This window comes from Balaenoptera physalus, assembly GCF_965194825.1.
Source record: "Balaenoptera physalus genome assembly, chromosome: 8".
NCBI lineage: Eukaryota > Metazoa > Chordata > Mammalia > Artiodactyla > Balaenopteridae > Balaenoptera > Balaenoptera physalus.
In genome coordinates, this window is record NC_138887.1 from 112,964,373 (window position 1) to 112,979,972 (window position 15,600).

General features: G+C 55.0%; 1 protein-coding gene across 2 annotated transcripts; it reads right to left on the minus strand.

The window, feature by feature from the left end:
• Positions 1–33: 33 nt before the first annotated feature.
• Positions 34–14,890, minus strand: EPHA1 (EPH receptor A1). 2 transcript variants are annotated; one of them, XM_082473853.1, is made up of 18 exons: positions 14,717–14,889; positions 13,620–13,687; positions 9,300–9,581; positions 7,896–8,307; positions 7,506–7,661; positions 6,840–7,184; positions 6,588–6,715; positions 6,192–6,342; positions 5,572–5,668; positions 5,279–5,346; positions 4,346–4,471; positions 3,300–3,485; positions 3,079–3,140; positions 2,753–2,959; positions 2,426–2,575; positions 1,971–2,164; positions 468–623; positions 34–384 (listed from the first exon to the last, which is right to left on the minus strand). In XM_082473853.1, the coding sequence occupies exons 1-18, from the start codon at positions 14,796–14,798 to the stop codon at positions 306–308; spliced, it is 2,949 nt and encodes a 982-aa protein (XP_082329979.1). In that variant the 5' UTR covers positions 14,799–14,889; the 3' UTR covers positions 34–305. The 2 variants fall into 2 exon arrangements, with proteins under 2 accessions (XP_082329979.1, XP_082329980.1); XM_082473854.1 differs by lacking the exon at positions 2,426–2,575 and having other exon boundaries at positions 14,717–14,890.
• Between the last annotated feature and the right edge of the window lie 710 nt (positions 14,891–15,600).

A 15,600-nucleotide genomic window follows, 5' to 3' on the forward strand; every position in this document is an offset into this window, starting at 1 on the left:
GATGGAGGAGACAGAGGGATAAAAACCCTGGGGTAAAGTTGAAAATTCAGTTTCTGTTTATTTACAAAAATATATATGTATATGTATATAATATATATTAAACCCTCCCCCAACTCCCACAATTATCTTTTTACTTCTTCCCCCTCCCCCACCCCCCCCACGTTTTAAACAATGGGCTTCCTGGCTCCAGAGGCAGTTCCTCAGGGAAGGGTGGGCAGGAGCAGCGCCGAAGCCCTACGTCTGGCAGGTCGAGGGACCACGGTCCCATCCTTGCTCCCTGAGGACGGGGTGGGTGAGGCGAAGGCTCAGTCCTTGAACCCCTGAATACTGCAAAGGATGCGCTTCTGGTGTCCCGGCAGTGTGATCCCCATCTGCGCCAGGTCCCTGTGGGCAAGGAGAGGGAATCGGTGAGTCCTGGGCCTCCAACCCCAGCAGCCCTCCCCTGCCCGGGCCCCCAGGGTCCTCACTCGGCCGTCAGATCCAGCACACGCTCCATGGTGTCCAGCCCGGCGGACTGGAAGTGCAGGATGTAGCGTTTCATTCGGATGGACTCCAGCCATTCAGCCACGCTCCGGTAGGGGATCCCATCTGAGCCACTCAAGCTGGGCAAGCGAAGGGTCACCCTGTGGGACATGGGCTACCTCAGTCACACGCAGGGGGATGCAGGGCTTTCCTGAAACTGGGGCTCTGCCTCTATGCATCTGCAGGCAGCGTTCAAGTTGGGTGTCTGAGCACAGAGATTATCTAGACTTTGTGGATTAGCCCGGCCATTGTCAGTGAACCCGTTTCCTGGCCGGCTTCCTGGCAACAGCAACGGGCAGGCTGACGGTCCTGCTGCGCTGACAGACCCGGGGCAAGTGGCAGCCGTGGAGGTCCAAACGGAAGGTACCACCAGCCCTACTGCACTGCAGTGGCCAGCTTTGGGCAACTGATGGGGGCCAGTAAAGACATGAAGTATCAACTATCCCAGCTGAGAGGAAGCAGGAAGACGCAGTGAGCAGAGGCCCTGGAAGGCCGGTGTGGTCTCGGCTGTTTTCAGGGTGGCCCCCCGAGTTCTGGGAGCAGCCCCCTGCTTGCCACCTCCAACCTTGGCTGTTATTCTTGCACTCTGACACCCACAATACAATGAGTGTTCCTGTCCTAAAGCCAGCCAGAGCCAAAAACCATTAGTAAAGTAAATCTGCTGGGGGAAAAATATCCAACATTCCAGAAAGATTAGCACATGCGGTCTCCAGTGTATAAGGGAGTTGTGCTCCAAAAGATAGTTTCAAAAGTTGGAACTTGGAGCACATTTTCTCCCAGAAACAAGGTTATATATGGTGGTTTGATACAGAGGCCAGCACGCCAGGGCTGGTTTACCCGATAAAGCATTTGAAGCCTTGCCCGTCTCTCCCATCTTACCCCCGGCAAACAGCTGATTCTCCATATTCTGGCAATGTTTTTGGTAAAATGCAATGATCATGTCCCTCCCATGGACAGTTTTAAAACATTGGTCAGTAGTTCTCTAGGCTCAGGATAAAGTCCAAACTTCTCTGCACCCTGCACTATTTGCGATTGGCATGCCCTCAGCTCCCCAACCCTTGCTGGCTACAGGATCTGGGCGCCTTCCCAGATCCCACAAGGTTGCCCCTCTCAGTCACGACATGCATCCCCCGTCTGGCTCTTGTTGGTTTCTCTGTCTTCCCTACCCCATTCTAAGTGACCAAGCTCCCTGGAGCAGGTATCAGGTTGGCAGCTGCTTATATGTACTTTGCATCTTAGTGTGTTTGCTTCCTATCTTCCATCAAACCAGAGCTATCGAGGGCGAGACACCGCATCTCCTCCATCAGAGCGCTCTCTTCCCAAAGGTGCAGATTTTGGGCTGCCTCCTATGCCTGACTCTGTCGGGAGCTCCACAGGCCCAGCGCTTGATGGATGTGGCCAAATGTCCATTTCCATTCTCCTAGATCTGCCCTCCCCAGGGTGGTTACCTGGGATCAAAGTTGGCAATGGTTCGCAGGGAGTGGGGGTTGGCATGCAGATGTTCCAGCTGTGCCTTCAGCCGGTGGAAGGGGGGCCGACGGGCACAGTCATAGGCCCAGCAGTTCTTCATGAGTTCATAGAGGGGGGCAGGGCAGTCCACGGGCGGGGGCAGCTGGTACCCATCCTCAATGCTCTTCATTACCTGCAGCGAGGAAGAGGGTAAGAAGCTAACCCGGCAGGCCACGAGGAAGCTCTGTTCACACAAGATCGTTGCAGTGGAGCCTCTAGACCCCGTGACCAGGATGGCTATAGTCAAGACAACAGGGCGTGAGGTGAAGGGGACGAGAGTGGATAGGAATGCAGACAAACTGTGGGTCAGAAAGAAGAAATGAGGCTACTTGAAGGAAAGGGCCACGGAGGATCTGGGGAGGGGATGAGATACGTGAGAAACACCTGGGCTCACCTCCTGATTGCTCATCTCCCCATAGGGCTTGTCCCCAAAGCTGAGCACCTCCCACATCACGATCCCAAAGCTCCACACGTCGCTGGCTGTGGTGAAGATCCGGTGGGCAATGGCTTCGGGGGCTGTCCAACGGATGGGGATCTTTCCTCCCTAATAGGGCACGTGGGGCAGAAGGCTGATGTGTTTCAGGGCACAGAAGGGCATGGGAAGTTATTGTGCCCACATAAGCATGCATCGTGTACTCTGTACATACTGACTGTACGTACGGCAGGTAAGTGTGTGTGTGTGTGTGTGTGAATGTGTATGTGATAAGTACAAGGCTCTAACCTGGGTTTCATAGGTGCCATCAAAGTTGTCCAGGAGGCGGGTCAGGCCAAAGTCAGACACCTTGCAGCACAGGTTCTGACTCACCAAGATGTTCCTGGCGGCCAGGTCCCGGTGGACGTAACTGTGGTCACTGAGGTAGTTCATGCCAGATGCTATGCCCTGCAGCATGGCCACCAGCTGCCCAGGGACCAGCTGGTCCTCCCGCTCCTGCAGCAGGGAGTGGGCGAGTTAGGGGATGGGCCGGGTCTCCTCTTCCTGGACCCAGAGCCAACGCCCAGGGCTCCGTGGCTCATCCCCCTTCCAAGCTGGTCCTCCGCCCTCCTTACCCTCAGGAAGGCATCCAGGGCTCCATTCTCCATAAACTCCGTGATGATCATGATGGGCTTTCCTGAGACACGAAGCACACGTCACCACGGCAGCCTCCACCCCGTCTCCACCCAGAACCAGACTTCCTGCCTCTGACAGCACATCGTCCCTCCACTTCCGGTGGTCTCACCCCTCCTCTACCGCTCCCTCCCCGCACGCTCTTAGACACCACCCCTCGTACTCTTTGTGACAACGCCTTCCAGGTGCAGAATGTGCGGGTGGTTGAACTGGCCCATGATAGTTGCCTCTCGAAGGAAGTTCCACCACTGGCCATCGGGAGATGTGTCTTTCAAGGTCTTAATGGCCACAGTCTTGGCATCCTGGCCGGGGATCCTCAGGGACCCTCGATATACTTCCCCAAACTCTCCTGGGTGGAAAGAAAACAGGGTCATGGCCAGAGGCATCGTCAGGCTGCCCAGGGGGACAGGCAGCGATATCTCCAGTCCTCCAGTTCCCTTTTCTTCTCTGGACCAGAGGATCAGAAACGTGGTGTACCTTCCTCCCTGAGACAAGGGCTTGGCTGTACTTCCCAGGGCCAGGGGCCGGGAGTCTGGAACAGGAGTGCAGCTTTGCAAGCTGTTCGGCACTGTCTCCCCAGTTAGCAGAGTTCTGATACTCAGGAGGTGCTGGGTGAGTGGGAGTCGTGCAGTGGGGCTGGGTTATGTTCACGAAGGGCAGGCTGGTCAGGGCCAGTACACAAGTGACCGGGGAAGCTGACCACTGCCACCTCTCTTCCGCAAGCTCCTCCGGTCACTTGGCCACACAATCAGCAAAGACACTGCTGAGCTTTGTTCTCTGTTCAGATCCATTTTCCCTGGTGACCCAAGGGATCGGGGCAGCCCAAGGACACTGGGCCCCTGGTGGGGTGGAATGTGGGGCTGGGGAGGCTCTGAATCCCTGCCATGTTTGGGAACCATCTGAGAATAGCCTGAGCCTGGGCACAGCGACCCCTCTCCTGACAAAGATGATGTGTGTAACGCTCTGTATCAGAAATTCCACAACCACAAAAGCAGGTGGTGCAGGAGGCGGGAGCTGCTCCAGGACACCTGATCAGGGGGTTAAGACATGAACACAGTGGTTGCAGGACACGGGGTAGAGCAGGGAGGAAACTCATCTGGGAGCTCTTGGGCCAGAGGAGAGGCCGGCTGGGCTCCACAGGGAAGGGCCGGAAGGAAGGGGCCTGCTGGCCGCCCTGTGCTGCCACACAGAGGGGACCACAGGGCTCACCTTCCCCTATGACGGTGTCCACAACCAGCCAGGCCGGATCGAGCTCCTGGGTGAAGTCCAGGGCTCCCTGGGCAGGGTCCTCATACGCCTGGAGGTCCACGTAAGGCTTCAGCCACAGCTTGTCCTCTGCGGGGAGAACAGGGAGGGCTCAGCCCACCTCCAGGGCTCAGGCGTACTGGGGGGAGGGGGAGGGAGGGGCCAGCACACCCCAGCGCTCATTCTTCTGTTCCCCGAGGAGCCCTGTCCTGGCTGAAGTGAAAGACAGTCTCTGTCCTCAGCAACGACGTCTCCATAGCCCAGCCATTCCTCCTGCTGTCTACACGCAAAGCTCGTGTGTCCTCACCGTCCAGGGCCCAGAGCAGTGGGCCGGAACCCAGACCCGAAAGCGTGCTCACGGCCTCAAGTGACCCAACAGTCCCGTGGCTCATTGACCCTAATTCCTTGCCTCCCTCCTCCCCGCCGCTCACCATACTCCTCCGGTCACTCACAGCTCGTTCACATTCCCAGACAAGCCTCGCTCCCGCTCTGTTACTTGGATGGCCCCCAGACTCCCCCTTTTGTGGGGCATCTAATGAGGTGACCAGCAGGAAGCCCACATGCCTGGGAGGACTTCAGGGAGCCTGCGGGCAATCGCCCTCCCAGCCAGCCTCAGCCCACAGACCCAGCCAGGGAGGATGAGGAAGGCTGCCTGGAGCCCAGGTGTCGGTACAGTGGCACCAACAGCTAACAGGCAATTGCACAGAGCCTCTGGGGGACTGTCAGTATGAAGTTAATTAACCAAAGTTAATGAAGTAGCAAAACACAAGAGCCCTGGGGACAAGAGAGCCCACCTGTGCCCCCAGAGTTGCCCTAGCAAATGTGGGTCCCTTGGTCCCATCCCAGTGGCGCCTCCCAACACACACACGTGTGCATACACAGGTGCTCCTGGCTCACCTCTGTCCCCATCAGCGACACGATCATGCTGCCTCTGCCGCCTCTGGTGCCGTCGCCGCTGAGCTTTCCTGTGAGGGTTGGGGACCAGGTTCTTCAGGGGCCCAGGACCACCTCAGGGGCCCAAACGTGCTGCAGCTGAGATCTCCCCAGAAACAACGGGGGGTGGGGAGCTGGTGGTGCGGGGACACTTGGGTACCAGGGGATGGGAGGGCTGTTGGACTGCATTCAGGAGCTTCCGCCAGGGCAAAGGGACCCAGGGTGGTGCAAGCGGGGGGAGGGAGCAGGAACAGCACCTGGAACGGAAGACAAGCATTCCGAGAAGCAGAGCCACACCCAGCAGCAGCCCACAGATGATGGCCACGATCTCTCCTCCAGTCACGACCCTGGAAACTATAGGCACGTGGGGTGAAGAAGTCTGGGGGTGCCCAGAGCCCACAGGGATGATGGAGGCTGGCAGGGCACACGGTGGGGGGGGGAGGCGGTCTCTCGGTGGCTTTGGGCGTGCATTCCCCAGCCAGGGAGATGGGTGTGAGTGTGGGTGAGAGAGCCTGCGGAAAGGGCCCCACCCAGGGCCCACCAGCTTGCTCTGTCTGCCAATGGACACTAACCTGAGGGGTTAGGAGACAGGACAGGATGCTGGCTGGCGGGATACAGCATCAGAATGTGTGTCTGAGGAGGAGGTGTGGTGTGACTCTGCACGGGCTATCCGCCCAGGCAGCTTCTACGTGTGTGTGTGTGTGTGTGTGTGTGTGTGTGTGTGTGTGTGTGTGTGTGTGTGTGTGTGTGTGTGTGTGTGTGTGTGTGTGTGCGCGTAGATGAAGAAGGAAGATCACTGACTGGAACAGGGTCTGAGAAACCTCAGGGGGATGACAGTCGCATGTGTGTTTGGGCCAGAACAGAGTAACCCACCCACCTGGTGGGCTGGTCCGAAACTCATGGTCAGGGGAGAAGGGGCCGGGGCCCAGAGGGGTCACCATCCGGACTCTGACGGTGTACGTGGTGTCTGGCTGCAGTTCAGTCAGCAAGACCCGGGGCTCTAGAACCAGCTGGTACCGTTCTTCATCCTGTGGATGGGGACTCGTGTTAGCTGGGCCGTGCCAAACCACACCTGCTGGAGGAGAAGGGCAGCCCTGGGAACCCGGGGGAGGGGTGGGCTGCGGAGCGGTCAGGGTAGGGCTCTTTCGAGGGTTCCGTCCCGAGAAAGCCACACGGTTCACTGCGGGCAGCTTTCTCCCATCCTACGCCCCAGGCGAGCAACGCTGGGGTGTGCCCAGGCATGGACAGCGGAGGCGCCCCGCCGTGCGCTCACCTGGTTCAGCACGTGCAGCTCGTAGCTGAGGTTCCCCCCGGGGCTGCGAGGCCGGGACCCCGCCCAGGTCAGCTCCAGCTGCCGCGGAGCCTTCTTCACCAGCCTCAGGGACAAGCCTGACGGGGTCTCTGTGAGTCCAGAGGGAGGGAATCACTTAAGAAGCCTCTTCTTGCTTCCCGCTCATCAATTTGTCCCTGTGGTCCTACGCCCTCCGGCCTCCTCCAGGCCCTGCTGGCCCCCCAGATCCCTCACCTGCACGCCCCATGCTGACGCTGAGTGAGGCGCTGGCGGGCTTGGAGGCGCCCAGCTCCGACACTCCGTTCTGGGCTTCAACGTTAAAGGTGTAGTTGGCGTCGGGCTCGAGGCCATCCACGCACACAGCGGCCGAAGTGAGCCCGCTGGGCCCCGGGGAGAAGCGCACGCTTCCCCCGCAGGGCTGGCAGGGCTCCCCGTCCAGCGCTGCTCCCCGACACTGAGAACACCCCACGTCGTATCTGACATCCTCGCGTCCTCCCAGGTCTACTGGGGGCTCCCAGCGCAGGGAGAGCTGGGTCCCCGAAACAGAGAAGCTCAGGTTTCGGGGGACGGAGGGGGGACCTGTGGGAGAAGACAGGCCATCAATAGGAACCAGCACGGTCCTCACCGGAGCTGCTGGCCCCTAGCCTCCTCCCAACACCGATTCTCCAAGTCCTCCGCAGCCTTTGCCCGGAGATGCGATTCCTAGTGGGGAAAAGGTAGCTTAACTTCATCTCTGCATTGTTCCAGGGAGAGCAGGGGTGCGCGTTGGGGGCTTTAAGTGGCCGGCACCCTGGATGGTCCCCGATATCTGATAGGCTCTGGAAAGTTCTGACCCCAACACGGGTTTAGCCGAGGTCCTGCACCTCCTCACGGGCGGCCAGGCCCCGGCCCCGGACTCACGCGTGCACGCTGCGGCGGGGCCCTCCCCAGGAACGCGGTAGTGCCCGCTCTCGCAGGTGCACATGGTGGCGCCTTCAGACTCGGCTGTGCTGTGTTGCGGGCACTTGAGACAACTGGGTGTGTTCACGTCAGCCCTGTAGGAGCCTTTCGGGCAGGCTGGAGAGAGAATGACACAGAGCCAAGGTTGTCCAGTGTTTTACTGGGAGAATCACACCCCTCCCGCAAATCGCTTGTGCTGGGGACACCCCTGCGTGTGTCTCCCTAGGGCCTTGGGACTCAGTTTAAAAATCACTGAGATGGAGCGTCGGCTTCCTTCCTTCCCTTGGCACCCGGTAGACCCTCTCCTGAGTGGTCCCTCCAGGTTCTTACCACCTCTTCGAGTCTCCTTACCAAGGCATCCCTCGACACCGCCGCCGCCGCCGCCTTCCTCGTAACCAGGCTCACAGTGGCACCGCCCCACTGGCACCAACCACTGGCCGTCGGGGCTGCAGTGCATGCGGGGTGCACCCGAGGGGCCAGGGGTGACGTGGGCGTGGGGCAAGCAGGTCCCTGCCACTTCGGCCAACCCGCCTGGTCCGGGGAGAGTGTCGGGGAATTGGGCCAAGCCGTGCACAGTCTCGGGGCAGAGCTGGTAGAAGACCCGGACAGATACCAGGGCCACACAGGCACCCGGGTTGTGGAAAGCGAGATAGAGGCCTCGGCGGGTCAGGTGGCCCAAGGAGCAGCGCTCCACGTTCAGTTTCACGGCTCCAGACGCAAGGTCTCGAATGGTGAAGCTCTGGTCTGCAGCCACTGTGGTTACCTGGGAAGAAGGCGTGGGGAAGAGGGAAAAATGGTAAAGTCGTGCTTCATTCCCACATAACAGAAACGACTGTTGGCTTAATACTTTGCAGTTTACACAGGCATAAACAGAGGGCTGATTACACGGGAGCTACCGACCCAAGCATTTTTATGTGCATTACTGTCGAGTCCGTGCAATAATCCTACAAGGTGGGATGCATCACCTTCCTCATCTGACAGATGAAGAAACTAAGGCTAAGAGAAGGTGAAGACCTCGGACAAGATGATACAGCTACTACATGGTGGGGCTGGGATTGGAACCCAGCTGTGGGATGCGACAGCCCAGATAATTTCCACTATTCAAAGGTGTTCCCAACCTCAGTGCCAACGAGGTGATCAGTTATAAAGTGTGTCATCGTTAATTTATTACTAATAACAAACTTTACAACAGCTGCTCTTTGGAAGAAAAATGAGAGTACATCCTATAATAATATGTTCCCTTCTCTTTTGCATTCCAGTACGTTTCCTTGAGTAGGAAAGAAAGGGAAGGGATTAAAAAGTAGCCTGCAGAGAACTGTCTTCCTGCACAACTCTAGGGATACTCATGGGCGTGTGTCACACACGAATGTAGTGAGCATGGGCGGAACAAGTCCAAATACCTCTCCCCTGCCTCCACCATGCCATGCTCTTATCTCAGTGGATGCTTGTAAAAGCCTCTCAAATAGATGAGGCTGGCAGTCATACTATTAATAATAAAATATTATTATCACTACTTTAAGACAAGGAAAAACAGCTCAGAGAGGTTACGTGACACGCCCCATGTCGGGACACAGCTGAAAAGGTGCTCAAATCCAGACCTTCTGGTTTCTAGTCCCACATTCTTTCCACTATTCCACACCTACGCTCTCTTCCTGTTTCTGCCACCTTCTCTTTATCTGAGCGGAACGGGGTCATGGAAGGGAGTGGGGCAAGGATCAGTGTCAGGGCTGAAATGGCCCCGAGGGGTAGAAGCACCTTCTGGAACAGGGGCCGCCGGAGCTGAATGCCCACATCCTGGTCACTCTCCATGTACAGGAGGTTGAAGGTCTCTTTGCAGCCCAGAGGCCCAGCTTCCCCGGGGAAACTCTTGCAGTCCCGCACGGTGAACTGCAGCTCCACGTGGACACGCGAGGCCTCCTCCCCCCGGTAGATCCAATTGGAGCGAAGCCAGTGGTCAGTGTCTCTGCTTTCTTGCACTGGGCAGTCCTGGTACATGTACAGTGGTGTCCCGTTCAGTATCTGCTGCACCTCACTCCACTGCGAGAGGAAAACGAGTGTCAGCCTCCAAGCCATCGTCACCTTCTCCCCAAATGCTCCCTTTCTAGAGTGGATGGCGAGGAAGCTGGTGTCAGAGCTGCCCAGGTTCACGCTACTTGTCCTGCCCTCTCCCCACCCCGCGGCCCCAGGATAGTAGGTTAAATGTTTAGGGTCGGGGATTTATTTGGATATAGCATGGGCAAGACAACACCCCCTTGACAACCCTGGCCAGCTCTGGACCCTTCAATGAGCCCACTCCAACTGCAACAGTATGAGCACCATTTTTACCATCAGCAGAGCTGTCAGGTACCCCAAAGGCAGAGTTTTGTAGCAAAAGCTCATGCACAAAAACTTTCTGCCTATTTGTTCAGAGACGAGGAGACTGCGTTTAATATTAAGGCCTCTGACCTTTGGAGGGTGAGAACAAGCATAAAACTCTTCTGTATGAGGGAATCTCACTCTCTCCAATATTCCTTCCAGTTCACAGCCACTATCAAAATCATCAACGGAACGAGTTGGTTGGACCCCTAGATACCATCCAGACCATCCTCCTTAACTTCTTTTACATTAAAAATCTTAATAATAATAACAACGGCCAGCACTAATGTAGCGCTTACCATGGGCCAGTCACTATTCTAAGCACTTTCGATGAGGAAACTGAGTCACAGTGAGGTTAAAGGACGTACTGCCCAAGGCACCAGCTATTAAGAGGAGAAGCTGGGAGGTGCACCCAGACACTCTAAGTTCCAGAGTTTATGCTCTTAATCATTATGCCTCTATGTGCTTATTACAAAAAGTCAAAGAATAAAAACTTACATATAACAAGAAGTGAAAGTCCTCCCATCCATCCACCCATTCTTAACAACTTGGAGTAAAACTTTCCAGATCATTTTCAGCGCCTCTAGAGAAACATTTGAATGTTTTTTTCGTGTGCGTGTGTTTTTAACATAATTTAAAAAAATATACAAGTGCTATTCTATAACCTACTTTTTTTTTTTTAACGAATAAAAAGTCTTTGAAAGATGTCCACAAGAGTATATGGACCTACCTAATTTATTTTAGCAATCCATAAAATCGTATCCCATTGTATGGATGTACCACAATTTATTTAATCATTCATCTACCGTTGGACATTTAAGTAACTTCTAGTGATTTTTTACTTTTTAAGTAAACATGTACAGATTCCTGTACGATTTCTGTAGACCTGCTGTATGAAAGGGTAAATATAGTACAAATTTTATAAGACGATATTGCCAAATTGTCCTCCACAAAGTCTTTATCAATTTACACTTTCACAACGCAGGAGGGCGCATTTTCTCAAAACCCCATCAACACTGGATATTAATGAGCTTTTTACTTTTGGCAATCTTATGGACAAAACAGCTTCTGGCCATTTTAATTTACCTTTCTTTGAGGAGGAGGTTGTGCATTTCTCTTTTGTTCACTGTCTATTTGTATTTTTATGCAGTTACGTATTTATAACTTTGCCTGATATTCTACTGTTATCTTTTGAGTGTTCATTTGGATGACCTTTTTTTTTTTTACATTATAGACATTAATCATTTGCTTGAAATGCATATTTCATATATTTTCTCCGTCATGCCATTTAATTTTGCTAATGATGTCTCTGAAGTTGACATACTTTTAAAATTTTTACATAATACCATTTATCTTCTTTCCTTTTTGTGTTGTGTATTTTGCTTGGGAAACTCTCCCATCCCAAACTTATAAAGATCTTCTATATTTCTCCTAACATTCTTTTAGGTTTGGTTTTTAGGTTTAGACTTTAATCTTCCTAGAATTAATTTTGTTGTGTGTAGAGTGTGAAGATGTAACTTTACCTTCTTCCTTTTTTTAAAAAAAAATTATGGACACCAAATTGTCAGTTTATTGACTAGTCTATACCTTCCATATTGATTTGCAATTCCAATGTTATCACATACTAAAATCTCAAATATGCGGGTTTGTTTGGGGACTTTCTATTCTGTTCCATTGACCTGAATATTCTCGTGCAATGCCAAATGTTTTAATTATAATTGATGTACTGTATGGTACGTTCTGATATCTGGTAGGACAAGTTTCCTACTTCATTCTTCTTCTTTTTTCAAAAGAATTCTCAGACATTCTTAAGTACATTCTCTGCCAGATGAATTTAAAAAGCTCTCAAATTCTATAAAATATTCCATTGATATTTTGGTTGCAACTCCCTTATTTTATAAAGAAGAGACTGAGGCCCATAGAAAGTTCACTTTCCCAAGGGTTTTCATTGTTACCCGCAGCTTTGGGAAAAGGCGAGAAAAAGCACCATTATCTAAAGTTTGGGGTGGCATGGGGGCAGGGGCAGAAGTATATGTTGCTGTGAGGCACATATTTTTGTATTACGTTAGGGAGTTCAAAGATCAGACAAGGGGTGTCCAGGCTGCAATGATAGAAGGCACCTAGAGCCTGTTCTTAGGAAGAAGCTGTGACGGGGAAGCGGAGTGGAAGGCCTGGGGTGGAGGTCAGGTGGAAAGGTGGCGAGTGGTTAATGCGCAGTTCATTAGCTAGACCACCAGGGCTGCAGCTGGAACAGGCGCAGCAGATGTTCCCAGCTATGACTCGCCTCCCCCAGTTCCAGCAGTGACAGATGGGGGACACCAGCTGCCCAGGATCAGCAACAAGGACCCTTTCACTTATCACTCTGGTTGCTGGCTGCTACATAGGTACATTCTGGGGAGCGTGAATCTGAATGTGTGTGTGTGTGTGTGTGTGTGTGTGTGTGTGTTTTGAAAAGATGGGGAGGGGTAGAGGGGGGACAAGGCAGACAGTGGGAATGTGACTGCTGCTGTCTCCTTGCCTTCCTAGTACAAAGCTGTTTAGCCTGAGCTGCAGAAGGGGCCTTGCTTCCACTCCAGCCCAATTAGGGAAGAGTTATTTGGGTGGGTGGGGTGGCAGGGGCGGCCCATGGGAGCCAGCAGATGGACCTGCAGCCCTCACTGTGGAGTGATTAGCTGCTTTATGAGATGAGGTGCCTATCAGAGCTGGCCTAATCCAGGATTTTCTGAGCAGCCCCTCCTGTAGGATACATTACGGTTTAGTCTATTCATTCTAATTACAGGCCACTCCATGGGAGAGCCGAGAGTGGAGCCAGGGCTCTAGGACTCCAAGGGAAAGAAAGCAAGTAACCCCAACCCCAGAAATACAGGCTGGATTCCTCCTGGAGTAGGAAAGAGAAAAGGGAACACCCAGAGAACAGGGTCTAGGACCAGAGGGAAGAGGCCTGAGGCCAGAGTCCTGGAGGCTGCAGCACCTGGGGAGGCTCCCGTGTTTCCAGGGCCAGCTCTGCTGAGTGACAGAAAGGTGCTCTATGGGACTCACAAGATCCTACCTCTGCTCACTGGGTCTTCGGAATATCCAAGGAGGGAAGGGGCTTGGAATGCATGGTGTGCCTGGGCTGGGGAAGGCGGAGGAGGTGTCAAGGGCTCAGGGACCTCTAATGGGGCAGCTTTTAACTCTGGGAGAGTCAAAGACCCTTTGAAGAATTTGATGAAAACTCTGGCTCTCTTCTCCAGAAAAAAAAAAAAAAAAAAGTCCTCATACAGCTACACAACTTTGAATACTCTTTTATGGGGTTCCCAGACCCCCTTGAAACCTGTCTATGCAACTCCATTGGGATGGATGGACCTCAGATTGAGGACACTCTTCTGTGTTTGGGTCTCAGCTCTCAACCATCCCAGGGATGGTCCATTCTCTTCCCAGGAGGTGTCACTCTCATCTTCCCCCAGGTCCTCACAAGTATTCAGCCCTCCCTCGCTGGGGCAGGGAGAGGAGGAGCCAGGCATTGACTGGGTCCCCATGGGGTGAAGCCTGACACCCCCCCTTCCAAGGCTCCACACATTCAGGAGGCTCTGACTCACCTCCCCTCCCCTCCCCCTCCCAGAGGAGACACTTCCAGTTTTTCCTGCTCTTTTCTACGTTCCTGCACCCACCTCACCACCCCATTTCACACTGGCCTTCAGCCTTGAGCCACCCTAGGTCCTTCCCTCCCCTGACACTTACCCCATCCTCTGGGGGATCCAGCAGCCAGCCCAGCTCTCCCTGTGCCTTGCTAGTATCCATCAGAGTGACTGAAGGTGGAGAGAAAGGGGGCCTGTCATCTCTGGGGGAGACGGTCCCCGCACACGTGCAACCCACATTCCTCTTCCTGGGCCCCCCAGCCCCAAGGCTTCAGCATCCTGTTAATAGCTGTGAGTTCCTGAGATTTAGGGGAGGAAACCGGCCCAGGAAGGAGGAGTGAAGGGCTACGATGATTAGTCTGTCTTCCTCCCGAGTGTGAAGGGAGGAAAGCAGAGTGGGGCAAGGGTTGGAGGGCTGGACCTTTGACCAAAGTCAATGCAGGAAGCGTTAGGAAGAGCAGCCCCAGAGAGGACGGGCAGCCTCTCACTCAGCGGGGCTGGTGCAGCCTGGGGGACCCATCAGCCGCAGAACTGGAAGGGTGGATGGGCGAGAGAGGAGCTCAGCCTCTGGGGGTCATGAGTGGGCTGGGTGTGGACAGGGGACTTTGGAGGGGTGTCCTGGGTGCGGAGGCTCCCTCCCCCTGGCAAAGGGCCTGCCTTGCCCCCGATTGGGGGTGTGGACTGGGGGTAGAGACACAGCGGAGAGTCCAGGAAGCGGGGGTAGTAGGGTCAGAGAGCATGCAAGTGTCCACATGGAAGGCTTGACCCCTGCCTCCAGGAGCCCCTGCCCCCCGAGTCCTAACCCATCCCCCAGCGGCAGGTCCCTCTGTCCCCCGGCCTAGGTTGGCATAAAGCGACTTCCACTTCTGACTTCAGAGGGTTCAGATCTCTGGGTTGGGCGCCTGAGGCCGGGGCTGCCTGGGAATGAGGGGTCCCCACCATTGCTGGGGTAGGAGGTCTGGACGCTGCTTCCGCCAGAAACTCACTCCCCACCCCCAGGAGAAAACTGCTGGCCAGCAGGGGCGAGGGTGACTGACCCGGGAAAGCAGCTGTTTGGGGTTAAAGACCAAAGACTGGCCTGGCCAGTCGATCGCCCGGCAGCCGGGCAAAACAAGAGCGCTGGAGAGGGGCTCTTGGAGAGGGCCTCCTCAGGAATGCCGACTCCAGGAGGAGGGGGAGGGGCGGGGCGGGGGTCGGTACCTTCCATGGCGCGCGCCCCCGGGGGCAGCGGCGCGCAGAGAAGCAGCAGCAGCCCGAGCCCCAGGGGCCAGCGCCGCTCCATGGCGCGGGGCCGGGACCTGGGACCGAGGCCCGGACGGCTGGGCCTGGGTGCGAGGACTGGGCGAGCCGGGCCGGCCGAGCAGGGGCGGGGGGCGGGGCCAGAGCCCGGGGCGGAGTCCAGGCCTCACCTGGATCACCTTCTTAAAGGGACAGTAGGGCAGGAAGGAAACTTGTAAAACAGGTAATAAACTTCAAAAAGCGGAGGCGTCTTGACCGGAATGAGACTGCGGGCGCCGCCTAGTGGGTGGGATTGGGAATTGACTCACCCTGTGCTAATTCTAACCCTAAACCCAACCCTGTCTCGATCCAGCCTTTCGCCTAATTCTACCTCGAACTTGTGTTCCTCCCTCTCCCTTTCTTCAGGGCCCAGCACTGTAATAGACACAGGGGGAGGCCGGGTAAGAGACACATCTTGATGTTCCCGTCGCGGAAACTTGGATGACCATAATGCAAGGCGAGGTTGGTTGGCAGAGGAAGCAAGCCCAGCCGGGAGCACATTGAGTCTCCAGGGAGTAGACTGTGTGAGCCGGGTTTGGGTTTCGGTGGTAGAGGTTGGGCAAGACGTGAGCAAGGGCCTGAAGGCAGGGAGCCTCAAGGGGCCTCTGGGAGTGGTGAAGGGACCAGTCTGACTGCTGGGGCTCAGGATTGTCTTGGGAACCAGGCAGAAAGACAGGTGTGGGCCGGGGCAGGGAAGGTCTCGATAAACATGTTAAGGAGTTTGAACGTTACCATGCACTTTACGAAGCAACATGAGAAACTGGTGAGGGCTTCTGAGCGCAAGTGGTAGAGAATCTAGTGGTGTA